At 35.6% G+C, this 27,563-nt stretch overlaps 1 protein-coding gene across 1 annotated transcript in view; it reads left to right on the top strand.

Annotated features, from left to right (window-relative positions):
* Positions 1 to 551: 551 nt before the first annotated feature.
* The window catches only part of LOC131432497 (b(0,+)-type amino acid transporter 1), a 166,223-nt gene continuing 139,211 nt past the window's right edge, over positions 552 to 27,563 (top strand). The window contains exon 1 of the mRNA XM_058598811.1: positions 552 to 677. Within this exon, the coding sequence (XP_058454794.1) occupies positions 638 to 677 (40 nt within the window). The 5' untranslated portion in view covers positions 552 to 637. The remainder of the gene's footprint in view (positions 678 to 27,563) is intronic.

The following is a 27,563-nucleotide window of genomic DNA, read 5'->3' as shown; positions in this document are numbered from 1 at the left end:
ACTTATAGTTATAGTTTTACTTATCGAGTATACAAATATACTCACATAGATAAACATTGATATTGCTCTAAAGGCCCCTTCAATTTTTTAAAATTTGATCCACCATCTTGATTCACCACGAGTGACGGATATTGATATTTTTAACGTGTCTGTACTAAATGTGGTTTGCTGAACCGATCCGAAGTTATGCTTCTAGTTTGTCGCAAACTATTAAAACCTCGACGAGCAAAAGTATGAAAAAAGTGTTGTGACAGAATATAACGCAAAAAAATATTTTTAACTCATTATAGGTATCATATCAGCAATTAGCAATCTGTTATCTTAGTTCGTTTGGTATGTTTCCTAGCTTGACGCATCGAGTCCGAAGCAAAATCGTATAAACGACCTTGCGTCCCCATCGAATTAATTCCAGCGAGCATTTATGCTGAACGATGCAAACAATAGAAACAGTCGAACAGTCTGCATTGCTGGCACTACTGGCACCGGTTCGGATCTATCGCCGGAGCACCAGGAGAACCGGGCTGCTCTCACGCTCTCGAAATCGAAACCCTATATATTGTATCTCGAAACTGGAGGCGGCGTGCAGTGTTTTAAGTGACATGAGAGTGAAGACACCAAAAGTGATCGATTACAAGACATGTTTCAGCATGCTTATCCAGCAAATCGATTCGGAAGTGGTAAGTACCCTCCCATGATCACACTGACTGAATTTAGTGCTCCACTGTGTTAGAATACGAGTTTCCCGGGACAGCAAGTAGCGTACATTATTGATAAGCGATGCTGAATACTCCATACGATGATGCAATCCCACCCTGATGCAAAGAATTACTACACCTATGAAAAAGGTTCTACTCACTGATTTGGCTGGAACGGGAACAGGAACGGTTCGGGTGCTCGTGTACTCACGTACGTGTGCTCACGAACGTTCGTCGCTAGGTGGTTGGCATAGGGGCGGAAATTCTCACTTCTCAGCCGGTCGGTTTTCGTCTTCAGCATCGAGGCGCTAGAGAAGCTGAGCGTCGCGTGTTTCGGCACGAGTGACGGCGTCAGCCAGGATAAAAGTGAAACTTCAGTAGCTGTAACGTATAAATACGTCCAGCGGTGTCGTTATTAACTGATTTTATTTATGTTTGTTGCTGTTAAGACAGAAAATGAAGTAATAACGCACCTATCAAACCACTGTTGCTGTCGTTAAAATTGTATAGTTACCTATTAAAAACTTTTTCTCCTTAATGTAAACAATGTAGCAGCGTTTGATAGGAAGTCGCACAACAGTATATCGTTATTGAAACTCATTCTAGTTAAATATATTAGAAAATATACTTTGTTATCTTTCAAACGCACTCGAATGTGTTCTGACTGATGGATATTTTGAATTTTCGTACCTTCATCGCTTGCTACGATAAAGATCCTTACAAATTTCACGCTTCCAAAATTTACAAACCGTTGAAAATTGATTATTCAATTTGTTTAAAACTCGTTAGTAGGAAGGTAAATTTTACCTTACCTTACTCGGCGATTTTTCAGATTTGTATTTTTTACAGAACTCTGTGAAGCATTTCGCGTGAAACCAATCATTCGGTAAAAACTCGCAGGATTTCTATAAAATAAATTGGATTTACCGAGGAATTGGTGAATGCTGATGTTTGCCGGAAGTTTTCGACGAAAAACAACCGAATAATGAAATCAAATCTACACGGAACCACCCGCGATCCCATTTCAACCAGAATATTAGTTGATTTTCTGAATTCGATTGGTTAAAATTTGTTACAACTAATCGATTGTTGTTTTAACTAAACTGTCATTTTATTTTTTCGATTAGCAGAAACGATGGTTGAAACAACTAATTTAACTCTTTGAAAAAAAATTCTGTCGATTAGTGAGGACACATACCTTTGTTGTTTTAGAAACAAAATTCTGTTAGTTGAAAAATAAATCGGTTTTATTTGTTTTAGACATTGCAAATAGTTGAATCAACTTGAACAATGTTATTGATTTGCGAAAATAATCAAAATATACTTACTGATACACGTCATGATCTATTTGAAATAAGTTCGGTATGTTGAGATTTAAATATCGTTGTTAAAATATAAATTATCGTTGTTAAAATATAAACAGTATTTTATATTGACATGTAATATCATTAGAGCTGGGAAAACCACCGATCACTGCTAATTTCAAGTGATCTTAACCAAGGAATAAATTATCATTACGAAATCAGAACTGATCTGATCTCTAAGCGATTTTGATTTTTGTATGATTTTGTATGATCATGTCAAGTCGAGACCAGTAAAGATCTAAATTCTAAAAAAATACTTCCTATTCGATCGGAAATTATTGATATAGAAAAACGTTTTTAATCAGCAAAAGTGCCCGGAGGGGCGAGTAAATAAGCGAAATTATCAAATTTACCTAAAATGAGTATTGAAAGATGATGCCTTCAAACGGTTGAACTAAAGTTATGCACTGATAATTTTAGTCAATTTATATGAGCTTTTATATGCATCAACCGCTGGGAATTGGAATTTTGCGACGGCAATTCAAACGCGTTATTCAATCGCAGCGCGTTCTGTGTGTTTGAAACCCTTCGCTCCTGTTACTTTTATAAATTAAAATCATGTCAAAAAGCGTTTTATTGCTAATGCATGAACATCATCATCGGTATCAAACAGCTGGAAGTAAATCAATGTTTGAATTTGAAGCAGAAAATTTTTGTGCATACCTGAAAGATTACGAGATGATTATTCATTAACATTTTCTGATTTGTCACCAAATTTTTTCATCTTAAACAAGATTAACTTTATCACAACACCGCTGTTAGATAAACACTTGTTATCATAAATTTCTCAAATCGAATTGACACAATTTCACCAAACGCTCTAACCATCGATGTTGTTTTCATTGACATTTTGAAGCGACGCGAACAGATTTCAACTAAAAAAGTTGTTGATTTTGCATTGCGATCATTGTTTTGCTTTCAACTGTCTCCGGCATTTGACAGCATTCAAAACAACATATTTTTCAACTACTTGAATATATGCAAATCAAAAACCATTGGTTATTGGTTGAATCAAAAAGAAATTAGTTAAATCAACTATCGCAAAAATCAAAAACGCGATATCGCAATTTTATGATCGAAGGGTTCTCCGTGTAAGTGTGTTCTTTTCAACTTTCTCTATTCTTTCTCTTCGTGTAAAACAAACCGAGTTACAAGTGAACGACTGAATGCCAAAGTCGGATAAGTGTAACTTTGTTCGGAAAACCCGTTTAAGTATATTTTACTGCAAAAATCGGATAAAAACATTGAGAGCAAAAACCGGACAAGGATTTTTCAATGCAAGAATCGTTTAAAAACATCTTTTCTGCAAGAACCGAACGAAATAACTTTGATTGCGAAAATCCGGACAAAAACTTAGCCGGTTCTTTCAAAACAAATGTATTTATCCAGTTTTTGCATTTAAAGTTTTTACCGGCTGTCGCTGTGGGTGAAGCATGGTATGCTTGTTTGTTAAAGGCAACTTAATCTATGCTGCGTTCCCACAGTGGCAGTTTGTAAAAACTTTGAATGCAATCCGATTTTTGCATTCAAAAATACTTAAACGGGTTTTCCAAACTAAGTTGCACTTATCGGATTTTTGCTTTCAGCCGTTCAAATATGTTGCTGTTGATCAGTATGATAATAGTTATTTCATCAAGAACTAAATATTTTACAAATGCTTTTAAATTGTTTTAGCGGTAACTTTTTTAAGTTTTAAGCGAAAGCACCAGAAATCTAAAATATTTAAATAAGATTGTTTTAAAAGAAATTTATAATATAACTATTTTAACAAAATGCGCTATTTTTAATGTTTTGTTGTAAATTTTCTAAGTTTTGGAAATGCATTGAACTTTTTTATCAGTGTATAATTTTCTGGAGTGTCCAATTGATTTTCTTCTACCATTGCTCGGAGATTTTTTGTACAGTCAACAATTCTTGAGTAACAACGATTAGACAAAAGTGCAGGTAAAGTGCCTTTTTGAAAATCAGTCTTGAGTCGAATTTTTCTCTCCATTCGTAAAGAACATATGGTTAGCTCTACTGGAAGCGTGTGTAAAGTTTCATCCAAATCGAAGTATGTCAAGTTTGATGACTTGTTACTCTACACGACTTTTACAATTTTGGTCGAAACATCAAATTTCACTGTGTTAGAACTGAAAGATAACAACACCCATTAATTCTTACGGAAAGTACTTCCTTTTTAAATAAAATAGGTAGTTATTAAATTGGTCTTAGCATGCCAACATTGTACCTATTATGCTCGATCAAACTCGAAATATTGAATGTCGTTTTCGTTTTTAAATTGCACTACACCGGTGTAGCGAAAGCTGCACTGAAACCGTTCGTTTTTGCCAATTGCACTACACCAGTGCTACACTTTTTCTGCACCGATACCACTGGTGTAGCACTCATCAAAAGTTTGGTGTAGCTCTGTGCAATGGAATCGTTTATGGTAGTCAATGGTTACTGTTTATGTTTTCGTCATTTTTGTTCGTTTATTCATGCATCCGTGTAGCCCTGCACCGGTGTAGTGCAAATTAAAAACGAAAACGCCATAATATTTTTATCAACATCTGAATATTTTGATTACTTCATTTGCGCATTGTATCACTTTGTTCTGTGCTCGTGGGGGTTCTAAATTTGGAAACGATCAGCCCTCATTCGTATACTAAAATTAAACAGCAGTGATTAGGGTAACAGAGGTATTTTGGCCCACTTCAGGATTGATTGTATTTTGGCCCACTTTGTAAAAATATCCACCAAATGTTGTAATATCTTCGAAAACCCCTTCCGCAATAGGTAATTTAATGTGATTAGCTTCAAATTGATGCAACATGAGTTACTTAACATCGATAAAATCCGATGAAATCGATAAAGTTTGTTAGGTGGGCCAAAATATATGAAGTGGCCAAAATACCTCTGTTACCCTACCATTAGTGTTTGTTGGATTCTCAGCGTAATTATCTATGCTTTCATTCATTCATGAAACTACACACTTGTGTTCCTTCGACGGCAAATATTTCGGATGTAAGTTGTGAATGGTTTATTGACGAGACGCACAAGGTTATGTATTTGCAAAGAGAATTATCGTATAGGAGGGAACGAAAGTGCCACGTTTTACCTTTGTTTTGAGGTTATGTTCCCTACGGTGTTTTCCACAGCGTCCTGCGTGAGTATGAGCATGTTGAGAACGGATGAAGTGAGAGAAAAAGAGAGTGAGAGTGAGAAGGAGAGTAAAGAGGGAAATCGGTTCTCACGTTTGTCGCCATACTCGGCTGGGTCACAGATATGAATGGTTAGCAGGACTGAAAGCCGAATGTGTTTGATTGCCCGAAATCTGGAGTCGGTAGGAACACTTCGAAGGCAGCAGGATAACAGTGGACGATGCGCGTCCTTCACATGACCTCGGATAACAGGAACTCCTGATGTGAAATCGGAGTTCCGTCGCTTGTCTTGATTGGTCATAAAACGAGATTAAGTTGGGGGTAGGCAAAAAAATCAATACTGGTAAACTTTCACATTGACTGGGAGGGCACACGGGATCAGAAATTGCTGATATCTACACATTGCTGTTCGCTGAAAGGCAAATCTGGGAGCTACAGTTTTGGGTCACCCGAAACAATTATCCGCACAAGAGTTGGATTCTAATGAACACATGAGCGTTGACCTTCGGCATATGCCGGCCAAGGATTCCAGGGTGAACGGAAAACATATAATTACCAAGTTGGAGCTAAATTTCATCTTTCAATATCTGTATTGCGCAGTAAATCGGAGTTTCAGATTTTGGTAGGGTAAGTGGCACCTACATGCAAACTACGTGGATCAATTAGAGATTTCACTTTTGTTCATTGCATTATCGTAAAGGGTGGAAAATCATGAACTGGATTTCTGTTTACGTTTCACTTTCATTGTTTTTTCTTGCTCGACTGGAAAGAAGTACAATCACCCTATCCGTTTGGTTGTTGTTTTCTGGCTTCCGAAATTGAAAAAAAAGAGTTTATGAAGAAGACAACTTCATTGATGCGTATGGTATATAATAATAACACATTGTTTATCGCTGTCGACGACGGTGAGCATTTTCAGATTTAACCAGACAAAGTGCGTTTCGAAAAATTACGCGTTAGTCGATGACGCTTCGGTTCGGATAAGCGGAAGCTGTGGTATCGAAACATGTTTGTAGATACCGCGAGGATAATTCAATATGTTAAAAATACTCACACAGCTTCAGCACGCTGATACTGGGGATGGGTAAGTTTCAAAAAGTTTTTTTGCTATTTACTTATCCCGTCACATCGATGACTTGGTATACAAAATCGGATGTTGAGTAGAAAAGAAATCAATTTGAGCGTAAGAGATAAAAAGTGAAGTCTTTCTGTTGACTGACAGCACAGATAAGCAATTGCATCTTTTGACTGAACTGGGTGAAACGTTTCGAAATTAGTTTTCAATACACTTTTTATGGTGGGTGAAGGTTCAGAGTTATTAAATACTTGTAGTTGCACAAGTCCCATAAAATCATTATTTGGCACAATGTACTCGAACAGGAGCGTATTTCACTGACTAGAGAAGCTCGTAGTACCAGACACCTTTTTGATCCCACCAAATGCACAGTGTCGAATCGATTAGGTTTGCAATCGTTGTCGATGTCAACCTCTGATTTTCTGCGCTTGGGATTCTCTAAATAAATCTATTTCTTATCTCCCGCGACGATCCGGTGCAGAAAAACTTTTGTTTCGTGAAGAAAATGCAAAACTTAGCTCCTCACTTTTACTTTTTCTGCTGTCTATCATTCAGCTCATGAGGAACCCAATTTCTCACCTTCTGAATATTTTTTCATGACTTGTAGACAACCAAAAAATCGACACATAAACGAACAGTAATTCTAAATAAAACATCCAGCTACCTATAACTTTTTTGAATGGTGTTTTTAATTCGAAATCTGAGTTCTTTTCATTTAATATCTAAATATTTTGAAAATTGCTGCTTCTAAAGGGAAAATCACTAAAAGTAATTTTATTGCTTTTTATCTGTATAAATATATTTTTTTTGTTTAAGTGGCTATTTTACATCAGCAATTTAAATTTAGAAAAACTGCAACTTCTCCAGGGCCAGGGTTGGCGGTTCAATGTATAGGACACTGGTCTAACAAACCAGTTGTCGTATGTTCGAGCCCCGATCTGGAAGGATTCGTGGTGTCAGTAAAATCGTAGCACCAGCCATTCAATGGTTCTGTACACTCTGAATCGGCTACGAAGTCTGTTGAAACCGAAGGTCAAATTCCACTACAGGAATGTAATACCAAGACTTTGCAACTTCTCCACTTGTCAATTTACTGTGCTCAAATTATCATCAACAGTGGATTCGTTTTTTGATTGATTTTCTAATTATCGAAAAAGCATCCGACTTATTTTTCACTCCTTTGTTCTAGAGTGTTCAATCGATTTTCTACAACTTTTACATAAGAGTAAGGGAAGAAATCCGTTATTTATTAATGTAGTTTTCGCTTGAGAAAACCGAAACTGACCTAGAGTAGTTTCATCGAATAAACACTTTTCACGAAACTGTGTTGAATTCGCACTTAGCAACGGGGATTTGAGCAAACCAAACAAATTTTGAGTTAAATTTACTTATATTGTGAATAAAATATTCATTCTTTATTTTGAGAAAAATCTACACAAATTTTGACAGCTTCGCCCCCCACTTAAAAATGAGTAAATAGGTGGTAACTCAAGTTCAGAGTACGTGCACTTTTCAATGAATTTGAGTGGTGTGTCACTCAATTTTGAGTTATGTTCAATGAGAGTGTAAAAAACATGATGTAACCCACTTGTACGCGGCGAGCAGATTTTCCCCCAGACGCACAGTGGTTCGAATCAATAAAAACGTGGACATAAATCAGTAGCTGCCAAACCGTTCTTTTAATGCATATAGTTGCTTTGAAGAAATTATTTACAAATATATACCGCGTAATTTGATCCCATCAATAATTGTTCATGGCCTACTTTGACAAAAAATGTAACCATAACTTTTTTTTCTGAAGAGATAGAAATTTTTTTTCTTCTACAAAGTTTTAGAACTATTTAAAATAATTTACTTTGTCAAATATACCAAAAGTCTAGATCGCACCGTTTCGGATATACAAAGCGTTTTCATGGCAACCCCCTTAAAATCAGTTTTTTATTTATAACTTGTTTCGATTAAGTTTTTTGTGCATACTTTCTTTGGAATAATTGAAGGAAATAAAAAATCCCATATTTTTGTTGAAGGTAGTGCATAGGTTTGTTGTTTCCTGGCAAAGTTATACAACATTTTACCTTTTTTTCACTTATCATAAAACCTTACACAGAAGCGAAATATGCAACTTTATGCAGCTGATTTTTACAAAATTTGTAGGAAAAGATGTGCCCAATATCATAAAAAAAATCTAAGTGGAACTCGGTGGAACATTTTTTTTAGGTCTTTTCAAAGTTAGTTTTAATTACTGAATTATGGCAACCCCCTTAAAACTAGTTTTCTAGTCATAACTTGTTTCGTGTTATTTTTTTATGCATACTTCGTTTGGAATAATTGTAAAAAATATAAAATTTCATAATTTTGTAGAAACTAATGCATAAGTTTATTCTTTTCTGGAAAATTCATGCATAATTTTACCTTTTTTTTACCTAGGAAACCTTGTGTCGAAGCGAAATATGCAACTTAATGCAGCAAACTTTAATAATACTTATAGGAGAACATGTACCTTATCAAATTTATTTTCCAATGAGAATTTCTAGAGTAATATTCGTGTGACTCATTTACACTATGGCCATGCTGAAACCATAAATGGTTAAGAAAAAGAGGGCGTCACGCGTCTGCTATTTCTGTAACTCACTTTTGCAGTCGCCCGATCAACATCTCGTCTTAAAAATCGTGTTGCTTCGCTATAACTCAATTTATTTACACGTTTAAACATGAAATCTCTTCGTAAAGGTTTGTACTTTAACAATACTTTTTGTCTAGAAAACATTTTTCCATTTTTGAAATATGTGTTGAAGTTTTGATAATTTTTCGGATTTTCAATAATTAAAACTAAATTTGAAAAGGCCTAAAATTGCATCTAGTTCCACTTAGATTTATTCTAATATTGTCAATTGTAAAAAGTAACAAAATATTCAATTGTAAAAAGTAACAAAGTAATAATCCATGGGGTATTTCGCACAAAGCCTTTTTTCAACAGCCTGTAAAATATAACAAAGATACAAAAATTCGTCCAAGGCATGAATGTACGGTTTTTTCTTAGGTTTCAAATAAGCCATTCCATAAAACAACCTTTATAGTTTATTGAATGAAAAAAATTAAAAATTAATAAACAAATAAAAAAATCCAAACTTGGGCACGAGGAAGACTCCTAGTAGCGTCTGACCCACTGATTTCGAATATTTATTACAAACCTATCAAAACTGGAAAGAAATTGTCACTGGAAGCAATTGATATGCTAGAACTTACAACAGAACAAGAAATTAGCGATACGGAAAACTCGGACGATAGCGTGACTGATACTGATTGATCGAATGCAATGCGACTAAGTGACATATTGTAATGATTTAGTAGGTAACATTAACTACCTAGTTGATTGATTAGGTTGTGAAAAGTATTGGGAAAAGTTAAATGAGTAACTTTGCTAACTTTGAAGTAGATACTTAGGTAATAGAGATAAATTCTACGTAGGTAAATCCAAAAAAACTGTTTTTGAAATAAAGCGAATATCTCAAAAAATATTTTTTTTACATTATTCATATCTTCAGCAAAAATATTTGAAATGTTTTTTTCTTTGAAATGAGATAGAAAAAAATTTTTTTTTCGTCAAAAACAAAATTATTTTTTTTCGAAATCGGTACTACCCCCTTAACAAAAATTAAGGTGCTACTTTCAAAAGAAGCGTTATATAATTTTGTAAAACTTCTTCGAAGACACGTTAGCTCTTAAAAATCAGTGAAAGGTACAGACTTGTGACCGTCTTTTTCCAGTTTTGGACCACTGTTTCTTAACCATTTATGGTTTCAGCATGGCCATAGTGTAAATGAGTCACACGAATATTACTCTAGAAATTCTCATTGGAAAATAAATTTGATAAGGTACATGTTCTCCTATAAGTATTATTAAAGTTTGCTGCATTAATTGCATATTTCGCTTCGGCACAAGGTTTCCTAGGTAAAATTATGCATAAATTTTCCAGAAAAGAATAAACTTATGCATTAGCTTCTACAAAATTATGAAATTCTATATTTTCTACTATTATTCCAAACGAAGTATGCATAAAAAATAACACGAAACAAGTTATGACTAGAAAACTAGTTTTAAGGGGGTTGCCATAATTCAGTAATTAAAACTAACTTTGAAAAGACCTAAAAAAAAGTTCCACCGAGTTCCACTTAGATTTTTTTTTATGATATTGGGCACATCTTTTCCTACAAGTTTTGTAAAAATCAGCTGCATAAAGTTGCATATTTCGCTTCTGTGTAAGGTTTTATGATAGGTGAAAAAAAGGTAAAATGTTGTATAACTTTGCCAGGAAACAACAAACCTATGCACTACCTTCAATAAAAATATGGGATTTTTTATTTTCTTCAATTATTCCAAAGAAAGTATGCATAAAAAACTAACTCGAAACAAGTTATAAATAAAAAACTGATTTTAAGGGGGTTGCCATAAAAACGCTTTGTATATCCGAAACGGTGCGACCTAGACTTTTGGTATATTTGACAAAGTAAATTATTTTTAATAGTTCTAATACTTTGTAGAAGAAAAAAAATTTCTATCTCTTCAGAAAAAAAAGTTATGGTTACATTTTTTGTCAAAGTAGGCCATGAACAATTATTGATAGGATCAAATTACGCGGTATATATTTGTAAATAATTTCTTCAAAGCAACTATATGCATTAAAAGAACGGTTTGGCAGCTACTGATTTATGTCCACGGTTTTATTGATTCGAACCACTGTGAGACGGCTGGCTATGTCTGCCATCCATTTTTGCCGGAATTCTGCCAGAATTCCGACAAAAGTCTAGCAATAATGCAACAACCGTTTCCGGCAGAGAATTTCGCCTAGCGGTTATTAACGGCTCTTTTCTGTCGGATTCTTGCCATACAAGATTGGCAGAACCGTTTTGAATCGGTTCTACATTTTAAGCGTCTTGGTTTTATTTTTTAAATAAAAGATACATATGAAACGCAATATGTTATTGCCCTTCATATATACTAATCATGGAAAATGTTATTACCAATAACATTGCTTTCTCACTACCAAACATACCCGTCTCAAGATTCGTTTTTTTTACGTACATGCGGGATTGACGAATATCAAATGAGGTCGAATAAAAAAAAAGAAAAAAGAAAGAGGAGGGAAATAAACAAGACACGTACGGCGAGATAATGACGCAATTTCGCCTGGACAATTTTGACAGCAGCCGGAATGCAGCCAGCTTTCTGACGGTTGCCAGAATTCCTCACAAGCGGGAATTGTCAGTCAAGCCCAACCCTGCACTGTCATTGAACATAACTCGAAATTGAGTGACACATCACTCAAATTCATAAAAAGTGAAGACAAACACGAGAAAAGGTCCTAAGTACAAATGAGAGTTTCTCTTTGTTTACTTTCTCTTTTGAGTATTACGGCTCAATCAGTAATCCTTCCATCTAACACTTCACATAGGATAATAGCAAAAACCATCAACTTTCGATAGAAACTGTAGAATTGCTTGGAGATTACTGGAATTTACCGTAATAACTGAAAGAGAAAGTTAACCAAGAGAAACTGTCATTTACACTTGGGACCTTTTCTAATGTTCATCGAGAAGTGCACGTACTCTAAACTTGAGTTACCACCTATCTACTCATTTTTGCGTTAAGGGACGAAATTGTCAAAACTTGAGTAATTTTTACTCAAAATAAGAAAATAATATTTTGTTCAAAATTTCAGTAAGTTCAACTCAAAATTTGAGTTCCTTACTCTCAAAATGAAGAAATTTTTCTTCGTTAATTTTCAAATACAAAGTTATTCTTCTTGCTTTTGAATGCGCAAAGTAGTGATTCAAAACCGTTTCCTTTTGAACGGTTTGGAGTACAAATTGAATTGTTTTGATATCCTTTTGTTGCGCTTTTCACTAAGCATATTTGAAACCACAAAACATCTATGATTGACGTTGATTCATGTTTTTAAAACCGGATCTAGAAACGGCAATGGAAAACGACGTATTCTTGCATTCTTTATTTCGATAAGAATATACCGAGAATGAAAAAGCACTGAACTGCAAGAAGTAATTTTTTCACTCGAATGTTTAAAAACTCAACGCTGGCAACGAGTTTATTTTACTCAAATCCATACTCAAATTTTGACATATTGTTCCAGTTTATGAATTTGAGTAATCGCAACTCAAACCATGAGTTCTGTTCGAAGAGCGTGTGCTATCATTTTCCGTCACTTTTCGACTATGCCAATTGACAAGCTGTTCAACAACAGCAGTTTTCCATCAAAGTAGCCATGTAGGGTAAAGTGTTATAATATGTCCCCCTTAAGAAAACATTGAGTTATTTCAAAATGTATTGATATATTTTCTTCGAGAATGTATGTATTTCTTTGCAATGCGTATGAGGAACATAATTTTCAATGATTTCGATAGAAGTGATGAGAATTGATTGATACAAACACATTTTCCAAAACGACCGCATCCTCAGTTTTTTCGCTTGCCGTTGGCATAATGCCCCAGCAACCGTATAATATGCCTCACAACAAATCAATGGTCTGCCCCTCAACAATGATGCAATATGCCCCTTGAAATGTCGGTATAGAAGAAAAGCAGATAAAGAAGATATTCTTTGTATCAGGAAACATTTCCATAATCAATTAATTACAATTGCGAACCATCATTTTTTATCTTCCGGACGCTACTTTTTGCTTTAATAACCGTTATAAATCTTTAAAACAATATTTTAACTCGAAGCATATTGTTGAATCGAAGGTGGGGCATAATGTCCGTAGAATGACTGTTATGAGAAAATTCGCATATTGAAAAAATGGCTTTGTTTCTCTAAATGTTTATACTGTAATTAGAGACATTGCACTGCTAAAAGTTAATTACTAAGTAGCAACCGACCTTTAGACGTTTTACACGGTTAAAATGCTTGTTTAGTCAATGCTAAACTTTACATCGAAAAGCAGCCTGATGATATCATATTTTCAGTTTGTTTATATTTTCCAGCAAACGACAACTGCCAAACTTGCAGAGCAGAAAGATCTTAGAAAAAGATATTGTTAGTGATAAAACTTTTGTTTTGAAATCTCTTGAATACTTAAAAAAGGAAGGGGGGCGTTTTGGCCAGAAGGGCGCTTCATAACACTTTTCCCTAATCATAATAAAACAAAACTGAAAACTAATCCAATTTTTGTTTTTTACCTTTTTTATAAATATATAAACTCAAACTTTAGAAAAATTTTCCGAGGCCCGGAGGGCCGAATGTCGTATACCAATCGATTCAGCTCGACGAACTGAGCAAATGTCCGTATGTGTATGTGTGTTGTCAACTAAGAGGTCGAGATCTCAGAGATGGCTGGACCGATTTTGACGAACTAGTCGCAAATGAAAGGTTTCTTCGTCACCCAGAACGCTATTGAATGGTTTCGAGATTGGATGTTTACTTTTTGAGTTATAAGAAGTTTTATGTCAAAATTTTCAGTTTTTTGACAATATCTATCACAATTGACCTTGAAAACGAAAGTTCGCACGGTAATAGCACAGACTAACAGACATGACAGTATGAGTAAATTCTTATAAAAAATAATTTTTCGTGATGCACTAGCTCCACCTATATTGTACTGCGCGAACTATTTACTATCTGTACACCCCTTGTGTTATGTAAAAGTTTTTTACTAGTTGGTTTCCCCTCGTTTGTCAACACCGATCAGCTGCTTGCAGGGATGCCTGATTTCATCAAAATATTTGAAAATGAATCGTCATAATAAATTATTGGATTACGTTGATAAAATATTTAACTTTTTCGCGATGTTGGAAGGTAACCATTTATTTGACTCAACGTTGTTCATCTAGACTATTTTTTATTGTGTTGGTAGTTTTCACCAGAAATTAAGTGACGGCAGACCAGAAGCAAGTAAATATTGTAACAAAACGGGTTCGATTTTGTCTTGCGTTGGAGGATGAGAAATAGGCACAATTATGTATATAGTTTTGGCAATATGTATTAAATCTGTATCCTGCATGAAATTCGCATGGACGTATACAAATCAATAGATTACAGGTAATTCTGTATGAATGGCAACTCTGTTGGTAAATGAAAAAAATAAACACAGTCGAGATGACAGACAGGATGTTTTTGATAGGGTAACGTAGCGCCATCATGACACATGTGAGTACTGTCCCAAATAAAGGAATATTCGAAATGACCGTTAAAATGATTGAAGAATCTAATTTGAGTGTCCTGTCTGTTAGTCTGTGGTAATAGCTATCCAACAAGCCATATGAAAAGTGGTATACTCCCAAACAAGGTTCCTGAATTTCAATTTGATCCGACTTCTGGTTCCGGAACTACAAGATGATATGTGAAACGAAATTTAATTGTGTAACTCATTTTTCTCGTAGATGGCTAAGATTCAAATGAAAGAATCCTATAAAACATCTTGATTTTTAGTCAGATCCGACTTTAGAAGATATTGCGTGATTAGTATAAAAATGTCAATTTCACATAAATTAATCAGGTTTAACGGATTTGCAGATTGAGATAGTCGATAAAAATTACGTGCAATTATGGTCTCGATGTAGATTGGCATTTGAAGTCATAGCATCGTCCAGGCGCTTATGATAAATCATGAAACAGTCTCCAACAATTTTCACAAATTAGGATTACAAAAAAGCCCCGTTGTCTTCGATACTAAATTCTTAAACAGGCGATGAAGTGGTCACATCTGAGAATTTTGTGCAATAACGATCACGGTTGAAGCGCAGTAAAACAATACATATGTCAGCTGAGAAAGTTCTGCTATGCATTTGGTGGGACCGGAGGGACTATTCATTAAGAATAGCTTCCCTATGGCTAAACACTGAATTCTGTTCTCTACAATTAGCCTACTAGACCGTATGAAGCTAGCGATTGTCTTGAAACATCCAGAATTAGTCTGTAGAAGAGGTGTTATGTTCCATCAGGACAATGCCCGGCCACATACGACTATGGTGAATCGTCAGTAACTTAGGGTGTATGGTTGGAAAGGATATCATAACAAAGTTATTTATAATGTTGCATTTAATTGATTTTTTAACTAATTTAAAAAAAAATGAGACGCTTTGTTTCTTGTAGACAATTGTAAACGCAAGACTTTTCCACCCATTAAAACAGCATTTTGCTTTTACTTGCACGTAGCACGTAAATCAACAATTAGGCCAACGGAAAACGATAATTGAAGTGATGGCAAGTGTAATTAAATTAATGACTGCTGTAAAACATTGAACATGCCATTACTTAATTCATTTGTTTTAAAATACTTATGGATCGATCAATCAATAAATGCAATTGTTCCTGGAAAAAAACCGTCACGATTCCAAAACTTTTTGAGCATAGTTTCAAAAGTTGATATCCAACCGAATGATTTTAACATTGTGTCAATCTATTCATCGGTTAACTTCCAATCACTAGTCTGTGGGACAGACCTTTCAGTCCAAATTAAGTGTCAACGAAAAATATATACTACTACGCGTTAACATTATGCATCGTTAATTATGTTAATGGAAAATGGGTTTTTCCGTGTCGTCGATTCGAATAAGACAGCGTTCCATTAACATGCGTCAGAGGTCAGTCTACAGTTTGGAATTAAAGGTGAACTAGCGAACAAGATCAATCGTTTAAGAATCGTTTTTTTTTTGCGAGTAACTTGTTTCAAGATAAAAAATATTAATTCATATTTTAATCACTCAATGTGGTAGAAATAAAATAACTCCTTCATATTGTATGTAAATATGTGATATGATTAAAGAACATTTGTTTTTATTTGTCTGATATCGCAAAGAGAACAGATAAATGAATTCAATGAACCAAAACTTGGGTGAACAAAACATTATTTGAAAGGTTCAGTAAGCTACCATGGTCGACGGTATAAACACTTTCCCGGCTGGCAGTGACTCCACCATTCATATTGCAAGTATTTCGCCAAAAACGGACAGAAATAAAATAGAGTGTGAGTTCATTGACGATTTTCCTTCGGTAACATTTACATTTTCGAGTGCAAAATCGACATAGACATCATAGACACCGACGTCAATCGAACCGAAAAGGATTCGTGCCCCGGTAGCAGAAAAGGGGGAAGCGTTTTCGGTCGAGCCGAACAGGTAAAACAAAGTGATGATCCACTGCACCCTACATTCACGTAAATGATAATTGATGGATTCACCCGTTTATCGGAATGACAGTCTCTGTTTCAGATTTTTAATAGGCGCATTGACATTTTCCTGTTTTAGCTAGTGGTGGCACAAAAAGTAACACGATGGCCTCGATCGAATGGTTAAATTGTAATAACGCTTTTATGCGATTTGGAATGTTGTTATTCTAAGCTATCTGAATATATCGAAAACGTATCTATGGATACATTTTAAATTAAAAACTTAGCTCCAAAAAAATGGTATTGATTTTGAGGAATCCCGATTCATTTCGATTTGGTACACACTAAGATTTAATTCCTTTGTTCGGTAATATTTTTGACGAGAAATTTCGGTAATCTATAGAAATGACCGATATTTCGGTACATGAGTTTTCTTTTACAAGAACTATGCAAGTTTTTACCGGACGATCAGTCTTACGTAAATTTTCATTGCAGAATTTTGTAAATAGATATACAATTCATACGGTAAATCTGAATAGTCGCCGAGTATGGTAAAAACCATACTGTCCGTATGGTAAAATTATCTTCCAATAACCGAAGTTCTGTGAAAACTGATTGTCGTGAAACTAACTGTCAAACAGTTATTAAAATTTTCAGTGTCTTTCTATTAACCAAACGAAAAAAATCTTGAAGAGTTCATCGAATGGATTGAGGTACAGGTGCAAAAGTTTTTAAAACAATAGAACCTCTAAAAGCTTTTTGTTTACTTATAGGCAGAAAATAATTTTGTATCACTTGTCCACTTGCTGCCTACACAAATCGTTCGAGGGTAATTTCTGGTGGAGTCGACGGATTGTGCAGTGTTTTGGAAGGCGCTCATAATCTCGGGTTGGCGGTTCAATGCATAGGGCGCCGGTCTTACAAACCAGTTGTCGTTTGTTCGAGCCCCGACCTGGAAGTGGAAGGATTCGTAGTGTCAGTAGAATCGTAGCACCAGCCATGCACTGGTTCTGTACACTCTGAATCGGTTGCGAAGTCTGTTGAAAAAGAAGGTCAAATTCCACTACAGGGATGTAATACCAAGGCTTTGCTTTTTTCATAATTCCGGTCAGCCGGAGCATTTGATTTGATTTTTTTTGTGGAATAAAACCATAGCCACAACAGGTTGGAATTTCCTTCATTCGTTTTTGTGAATGTGTGTTGTTTATTGAAATCCGAAGATCCAGAATTTTAACCAAAGGAAAACAAACAAATAAAAAATTAACGAACAATCAGTTAGATCCAATTGGTTTGTAGTTTACGGTAGTTGTTTGACAGTTCAGCAATTACCGAACGATCGGTAATCAATTTGATTACCGAACTGATTACCGAGGGTTCAGCTGTTGAAAATTCGGTAAAAAATTGCCAAATCCTGCGAAATTTTCTAAGTGTGTACGATTTGTTACTTATGATAGATAAACATATCAACCTGTAACTCTGAAGCCGGGCCTCCACTTTACGTAAAATGCTGTAAAACGCAACAGATATATAATGCTTAACTAGCAGTTTTACTGTAGAAATTAATTATCGTTCGAATCGTCCTCCAAGTAGCTTTACTGATTTTCATCATAATGTTGAAGAAATTTCTCTATTTTAACATGAACTTTATTTTAACGTTTTCAGAAATTTCCGATTTAGGTTAAATATCCTTCCTCGTCATTTCAGGATATCTTTTAGTTATGCCTCTCTCATAGAAATCTTGGTCCCAATTGGCGAAAAACTCTTCTGATTGAGTTTTACAACTCTTTCTTGATGTCAATTTTTCAGCACGAACCCCTTAAATATGAGGAACGTCCCATTATGAGCTTATTTATTCAGATTCCTGATGTCACTTGATGCCAGTTTCGAACTATATGCAGATTGAATCAAAACTTTCCAACCAAGCTCCCGAAGTTTCTGGCGAGTCACCTGCACAGAAAAAAATAATGAATTTTACAGGTGACAGAATTCTACAAATGATACAATTCACAACTACTTAGTTTTTAACGATTTATTAATTTTTAGTTTGACGTAAAGCCGCCATGACTAAGTTCAGTTTTTGCAATGACTGAGCGGAAATATATATTGGAGAAGCCAAGTGAAAGAAAAACTAACAGAAAAGATGAATTTTTTAGAAAAAGATACGCTCAGAGACAGGACTCGAACCTGCGTTCTTATTTCTTATGCATTCCGTGGTGAAGGTGACAAGCGATTATAAATACACTCTCCTACTCAATGCTTGATCGGAGAAATAGGTAAAAAGCGAGAGGACTAGTGTTTGATGGACAGAGAAGATGTTTGGATATGAGATCGATCGAGTGACGGCCAGGATGTAGACCATGTTCGATGTACGTTGCTACTATGTCTGTGAGTTTTAGTGTGGCTAAAGCAAGATCAGAGTGGCGAAATGGTAGCGCGTATGCACGGAATGCATAAGAACGCAGGTTCGAGTCCTGTCTCTGAGCGTATCTTTTTCCAAAAAATTCATCTTTTCTGTTAGTTTTTCTTTCACTTGGCTTCTCCAATATATATCTCCGCTCAGTCATTGCAAAAACTGTACTTAGTTTTTCCAATGACGTAATATTTTATTCGCACAGAATTTTGCACGCTCCGAGTGTAGTTTGCACTCGGTTACCAAGGGCCGCTGTATGTATTTATATGTATTAATTATTCATTGAAGAGAAATAAGCACTGTGGTCCAGTCAAGTAACCGATGTGCTTGTGACCTAATGTTTCTCGGTTCAAGTCGCGCTGCTGCTATCGATCTTTTGCTTTTTATTTCATTCGAATTCAAGCCATGTATTTTTCAAATCACACAATTTTACATGTTCTTGAACATGAATTTGTGTGGAATACGACGCTCCATTTATGTGCATCTTATAAGATGTAAAATCACAAGATTTTTTCGAACTGTGTGTTCCAGGATGGATACGATACCTATTCTTTAGGCCAGTTCTAGTAGTAGAAAGTTCCAACTTTCTGATTCCGTGTGAACAGTAAATTCCCAGATAGGTCTGCAAAATGCGTCGATGATTCGCTAATGAGAGCTAAATGTTCTCATTAACCTTTTGAAGTTTAGTAAAAGCTACCTTTTGAAGTTAGTAATAGTTCGAAGGGGTCCAATTTTTTTTAATAAGGTGGATAGGAACTCAGTTGGAACAGTAGATTGTTGATTTTAGCCCTGGTTTTAATGCTCTTGTGTTTACCGGTATTGAGCATTTTGTGTCTGAAAAGAGTTTGGAAACGGGAAAATCAGGCAATTTTGGAGATATTTTAGTCCTGAGAAACCTAAAATTTTCACACGAATCAAAGAATAATTCCCATTGATAATTTTTATTACAAGAATTTTCAGAACAAATTGGCTCAAATGGCACGTTCCCCTTGATATTTGGAGATTTGTGCCTTGCCATAAATTTGTTTTTAGCATCATTTTACCGATATATAAGAGGGAAGGATTGAAAGGAAATGGTAAGGGTTGGACTAGGAGGATGGGAAAAATTGACGACACAAAAACACATAAAAGCAGAAGTAAATTCTGCACCCCTAAGGGATGCTGAACAATCTGCTGAGGATCACATTTAGTGGAAGCAGAAGTAAATTCTGAACCTCTACGAGGTCCCGAACAGTCTGCTATTAATAAAACCTCCAACCCCCGAGAGGATTTAGAGATCTTAAATTCGGTACCCCCCAAAGGATGCCAAACAATCTGCTAAATTCTATTTAAGGTGAATACAGAAGGGATTCATTCACTCCAGGAAGAACGATGAACCCTTCTGACTATAGCTCCTTACCACATTGGGTGAGAAACGAGAGAATATCCTTCAATTTTAGCTCCGCATACACAGACTCAACCATGTATGGAGAACCAAAAACCCGGATACGTAGCTGCGTCAATGCAGGACAGTTACATATCAGATGATATGAAGTACCATAATCGCATTCACACAAATCACACGAATAATACTCAGAACTTTACTCACATTGGTAATTTTTATTACAAGGGTTAAACGTTGTTGTTTGATGTGTGTAGGCATGAAAGTATAATAGAAAAATATCACTTACGTTTAGTCATTCCACCTGATCGTTGAACATTGTTGAATGAACAATAAAGGCAAGCACAACGAAGCTTGTTGCTAGATTCCGTTGATTTAGCTTAAATTTCTAGGAATCCTGTAGATAATTTTATTTGTTAGGTTATTTAGAAGAAATCTGTAGTTTTAGCTGCTTCCGTTAGAAAACGGTCTGTTCAGAATGTTTTGTATGCTGCTTAAGCCAAATCTTTTTTTAAGAGCTTTTGATTACTTGGGCTAAATACAAATATATTACTAGGATATATTACTCTACCAAATAATCAGAACCGGAAGCAAGGATCACATCTGGAAGAAAAAACGTCTATTATGTCGAAGCCATTAGAGAGGGCTCAAAGAATGGAGTGTCAATCTGTACATTTGCTCAATTTTTGCTAAACAGAAGTATTTCACATCTTCACATTAATTTTTGGTGATCTTTCTATTTGGGCTAAAGCAAATGTGTGTCGAATTCCGTTGATTGTAGATTAAGAAATCAGAAAAATAATGTGATGTGATGTGATGTGATGTGAAGTGAAGCCACCATCAGTTCAAGGACTTGCCAGTGGATGCGGGTAGACTTACAGTAGCCCCGATATGACTCATCCATTCACCTTCTTACTATAGCTGTTACCGAAAAGCGAACAAAAAGGGTTGGGCGGATACGTAAGTAGAGTCACTTACTCGTATTCCGCGGGAATAAAAGATGCTCTTCCAACCATAATATCCAGTGCATGGATGAAGCATATCGCTATACATGCTTGAACCCGCCTGATGGTTTGTTTGAGAAGGGCGCGTCAGACTCATTTCAAACCTTCAGAAGGAAACAAGTTTCCTTCAAGTGACTTGGGCTGGCTATCCACAATCCCTCGTCCAGTCATCAATTCGTCCGATGCCCTGATGCTCCCTCCCCTTTACGCCCCCGTGCAAAATGTTTTATATTGATAAATACAATGAAACATAGTGTAATGAAATTAATATAACATAAAATGATATAATAGATTACAAAATAATATAATACAATGTCATACAATATAATATAATATATTATAAAACATGATATAAAATAACAGTCAATGTAGAGAGTCAGTTATGATCTTCTATCTTCGCAATACTGTAGGAAGTAGAATATTTCTCTTCTAATAACAATAATAATATCCACATCTATAAAAATAATATATGTTATTATTATTGATGACAAATTAATAATAATAACAATAAATATTATAATGAAAATAATAATAAAAAACAATATAATATAGCACAATGAAATATATGAATGAATAAAATGATATGTTGCGTTATGCTATGATATTATATTACTTGAATTTATATGTCATTTCTCATCCTCTCATTCTGCCATCAACGCATTCCATCGACCTTTTGTCACCACAGACACACGGGTAAGCATGAAACAGGAACCAGTGAGGACCAAGCTCACCTTGTGACGACCTTGATATTTAGTTGAAAGTTACTTTAAAAATGATAACTTATAAGGAAAACAAATTTATATTTTGCGCAGAGGTACGTAGTACTACTCATAATAAACCCTACAATATAATATAATATAATACAACATAATGCGACACAATATAACATAACATAATAGAAATATAATATAACATAATATAATAAAATATAATATAATATAATACAATATAATATGATATAATGCAATGCAGTATAATACCATACAACATAGTATTTAATAACATAAAATAGTGTAAGACGATAATATATGAAATATTATATTGATACAATATAACAGGTAATGTCGCAGTGTAAGTTACGCTCTTCTAATAATAATAATAATAATAATAAAAATAAAAATACATGATGTAATAAACAACACAATTATATGTTGTAATATACTATGATAAACACTGCACTTTAGGATGGGCTTCAACCTACAAGCCATTTCGCACCCTCTCATTCTGCTACTAACGCAGAAGGCGATAGCACCCAGTCGACGCCGTTCTATTGACCAAATGTCATCATAGACGCTCGGGGAGGCATGAGATAGGGACTTGTGAGGACTTAGTTATCTCACCATTTGACGACCATTAAGAAATCAGAAAAATAATGGAGAGAAACGTTAGTCACATAGTCGTTTGACAATTCTGTTCGAAAACATAAATTGGAACAAATAATTTTTGACTGAGACGACGTTCGACGGGTCAACTAGTTTGATAGTTTACAACATTGCCCCAAAGCACTTTTGTCACTTGAACCTAGGAATCTCAATTTCGATCCTAAATATCAACAAAATAGCATCTCATTTGTGTTCAGTGAGAAATTTCACTTGAAAAAACACTCAACTGACATTGTTTATCTCAATGAAAATGGTTTCTTTTAAGCAGACAAAGAACAATAACTGCCACTGTGGATGCTCGATTTTTTAAACCAACGCAATAACTATGAAGAGTAACACACCACTACATTCGCATTTACCTACATGATATGTGTTTGTTGTAATGCACCTGCTATACCGATGACAAGTAATTTGCTTCATTAACTTAGTCGCAACAGTACCCCCTTCTTCTCTATTATTAGTCATAGACTATCATGATCTACAAACTAGAGAAATTTATTAACCAATTTATAGAGTTCTTTTCTCATCAATATGCTTGAAATTATCATTTTTACACTAACCACTCTACCTCCGCAACCGAGAGTTGGATCTGCATAAAAATCTAGATACATTTATGGTGTCTTAAGACCTACCTCAGACTAATAAATCTAAGATATCATGAATCGGGTGAGCCATCTTTGAGTTTTTATTTTTAACACTCATCATCCTGTAATTCAGGAACTGGCAATCGTATCTGAATGAAATTCAGGAACCTTTCATGGGACTGTAATAGCTTCCGTTTAAACTTATAATTCATATTTACAGTGCAGCACCCTGTAATTCCAGAACTGGAAGTCAAATCTCTTTGAAATTCAGGAACTTTGTATGGGATTAGAAGATCTTTCATTTGAGTGGGATTTTATGAAAATGGGTCTAGCAATCACCAATTGAATAGAGTGACATTATTTTCACTTTTTGGGTGCATATCATCCTGGAATTCACAAACCGGAAGTCGGATCCAAATGAAATACAGTTACTTCGCAGGAACCATAAGACTTTTCTTTTGAATTTTCAGTTTGTGAAAATCGGTTCAGCAATCTCCGAGAAAATTGAGTGACAATATTCATCACACACACACAATTGCTCAGTTCGTCGAGCAAAATTGAGTGGTATATAATATTCGGTTAAAAAGTCAGTTTTTACAGTGAATGCATAACCTTTCTATAAACTAATAGACGCACATATGTAGACGCAATACCCTGAACATATATCCATTACCGACAAATCGTATCGTAAAATGTGGTTCCTCGATTTAAAATCCATTAGGGCTCAGCACCTCAATTGCCGTAGGAAATCAAATAACTAGAAATGCTCCAATTATAAATCTCCATACGGGACCACCTACAAGAATGAAATTGACGATACGGTTCCAAATTGCACTCCTAGTCCAGCCTATAGTGAGCTGCTAGTGCATTTACGATGTGGACGTAATCGACACCAGCTCCTCCGAGCACAGATGGTGTCTTCAATTGATATAAATTGGATTTCAATTGGTATGCGTACTTACTTGACGGAACGGGTCGGCTTTATTCGCATACAGCTTAAACGGGTGACACAATGAAGTAGCCATTTTCAAGTAACGTGTATGTAACTTAAGTTTAATTTATTGACTGTCAAAATGTGTGACGCACGAGGCGTTAATTTTTGTGACGTTTTTCGGATATTCTAATGAATGATGGTAAACATATTTATTTCTGTTTATTTTCAATTTGAAAATTTGAAGCTTTATATTGGATGCCCCAAGTCAATTTATTCAATTTTATCTGAACAAGCCATAACGGTGTAGCAGTGCTTTGACGTAATAATTGGTTTTATCGATTTTCTCCATAAAATCCTACTACGCGCGTTACATTGCCAAGGTCAAACTCAGCTAAAGGCATCGATCAGACGTGCCGTCACTCGAACCTACAGAACTAGCCGTACTTCCACGGTGCATCTTATTACGTTTAAACTCAAAGGAATTACGATTTAGTTCGTTTCGCTTGCACGAAACACCAACGCTTCTGGGTGTGCAATAAATCTACTTGCTAATTTTCCGTTGCATTTGTGCCATCAACTTTCCCCGACAGTTTCGCTTGTTGCGATAATCTTCTGATGAACCTTGCTTCCAGTAAGCATGCGTAAAGTTTTGTTCCGTTACATTCATTCCTTAAAACTGCGCGGTAATCCACATGATCCAGGTCCTGTGTGCCGAAACCATATACAGGCACTTACCAACCCGAAAAAATAGTAAAAGATAAAAAGCTACCAGGACAGAGGGCTACCTAATCCAATAAAATTTTATTTTTACAAACCAAAATGGATTTGCTCACGACAGTTACGATTTGCTTCGGACTCGGATTTATTGCCAGTTGTTGACGATGTGGCATGCACTGCCAAGTAATTGCATGCCTGAGCTGTTGCTTAGTTCGTGTACTGTCCGGATGGTCTTTTTGTTCGGTAGACATACGGTTCGGTATGCATATTCTGTTCTCCATTCAATGATTCTGACAGTAAGCAGTAGGATTAATCTACGCCCCCTCCTAAGCAACACGAAAGTGAATGCAACACATTGGCTGTCCCAGATAGTAAACAAAATTGTGAAACTGAATTGTTGAAATTGCTTGGTTACCGGTGTGCGCCATGTGGACGCCTGGTTACTATTGATACCTGTAGAATATGCTGACGGTCGTAGCAACCGTTGGGGCATAATGAAATAGGGTAGCCTTATCCCAATTCCTTTCACCTTCATAATTCAGCTCATCTATTGAACTCACTCGGTAGAGTGAGATCTGTTTTCCCCTTTCATTGGCTCCAATGATAAGATGAAAATTGATATTTCCTTACTAGTTTTACTGCGATATTTATTCTCATAACCGATATCAAGATATAAGCATTGGTCGCATCGTAAACCGTTAATTGTAAGCGGAATAGTAAGAAAAACAATGGGTTGCCGTGACTAAAGAGATGAATACTGGTACAATTGCCCTACATGCATACAAATAACTATGTGTCGGAAGAGCTCTCATGCACATATTCGAAAGTGCATATAAACTTCGCGTGCAACACGCTATGATAGTCGTACAAAACAAAATAAAATGCATTGCTTTCATCTAACCGATGAAATAGTTGATTACCACCTTAAATAAAATAAACCTAGATTCCCCAGTGTAATAGTACTGTAGTTGAGAAACCCGTGACACCAAAAGCGCCGTCTGGTGTAGAATGGGTGCGTAAATGCTCCTAAAATGTATGCATAAAGTTGCCTGCGCATTTAACACAACCACAGTAGCTAATGGAAAAAAGTGCTCCCGTTTCTCACTAGAGGTGCTGTTAGTGTCACCGTACAGTGAGAAATCTATGTTTACTTAATTTATGTTACCACCCACCAATTTACCGGTGCACGCTTATTCAAGATTCAGTGTGCTGATTGAAAAAAATGACAAAACTAATTTTCGTTCAAGAAGAAATTTAATTTCTCAAGTATTCGCATATTTGTCACTGGATTTCTTAAAGATCGATCCCTTCAAAGGACCAAATACGTGGAACGGGATATCGCTTGTTTCTTTTAGAAATAGTGTATCGAAAATAAGCTATCAACAATTTTTTCTTTCAAATTATGATAAAAAACGATATTTTCTCAAACAAAAAATTGATCCTTTATTGTTCGAGGTTGAACTTGAGCATAATGAAAACCGGATGAAATTTAAGTTCTTCCTTCACGAATTTTCGAACTGTTAATCGAACGCTCTTCATCGAGATCCGGACCAGTGTTGCATCGCATTTTTTGGATGCTTGAACCCAATTTTTTTTAACTCCTGCATTTTCCCAGCTGCCTTACCAGTCTTCTTGAAGACGCTCTTCACGATTGCCCAGTAACGTTCGATGGGTCGAAGGTGAGGCAATTTGGTGGATTTTCTCAACGAAATTGATACCCTTTTCCGCAAGCCAATTAAAAGTGGTTTTGGCATAGTGAGCCGAAGCTAAATCCGGCCAAAACAGTGGAGGTGTACCAAATACAAATAATAATACCCCTAAGTCCCATACAAACGAACCGCCAATGTTTGGTTCACAGCCTGAACAAGTAAGCCTAGCAAATTACTCCCTTTCATTGCGATAGTTTGAAAATGTGGAAGGAGATCGTTTCTGGCAACACTTTATGCTAGTTGCTACGGTGCAAAACAAACTTGTTTGTTTATGTTTATCGTTGCTGTATTAAACTGCAACAATCAGTCTAAATATCACCGGCACTAGCACAAAAGATGAAAAATGAACACAAACACCCACGAATCTACAAATATCAATACAGCTAGTAGTATATTCATGGTGGCTTAACCATTCTAGATTATTGTTTAACTTACATTTCGCTTGTGATCTTGATTATCAGATAAAAACTGTTTATTTATTTTTCACTATAATAAACAGTAACTATGGTGAACTTGTTCTTACCCTTCAGTGTTGCTAGTTTTATAGAAAACTCGTTAAAGTACATTGTCACTTTGACAGTGTATCATGACAGTGTACCGCACGATGCAAAATGTGTCCTTGAAATTTTGTCGAAGTATTCCGTATTATAATTTGTATTTGGGTGTACTATGCTTCTTATATATAGGCAACAATCTCTTCTTGAGACACTCAAATCGATAGAATTCTGCATTTATAGTTCCGGTAGAGTAAAAAATGGTTGACATCAAACCACAGGAACATATTGCTCGCCATACCAGTACATTTCGACCGAATTTCTCCACTTGAATCGACCTTTCCGCATGCTCCCCAACGACGACAGTGAACTATTGTGGAGCTGGAAGGGTTTTTGAGTCCTCCTTTACATAAGTCTCATCGTCCATCAAAACGCATGCATCCGAACACTGCAAAAGACGCGAATACAATTTCCGGGCCCTTGTTACTGCTCGCTTCTTCTGTTCTACACTTTGTTTCGAGATTTTCTGCTACTTGTAGGTCTTCAGGTGA

This window comes from Malaya genurostris, chromosome 2 (genome assembly GCF_030247185.1).
Source record: "Malaya genurostris strain Urasoe2022 chromosome 2, Malgen_1.1, whole genome shotgun sequence".
Taxonomy (NCBI): domain Eukaryota; kingdom Metazoa; phylum Arthropoda; class Insecta; order Diptera; family Culicidae; genus Malaya; species Malaya genurostris.
This window is presented reverse-complemented; position numbering and strand designations above follow the sequence as displayed.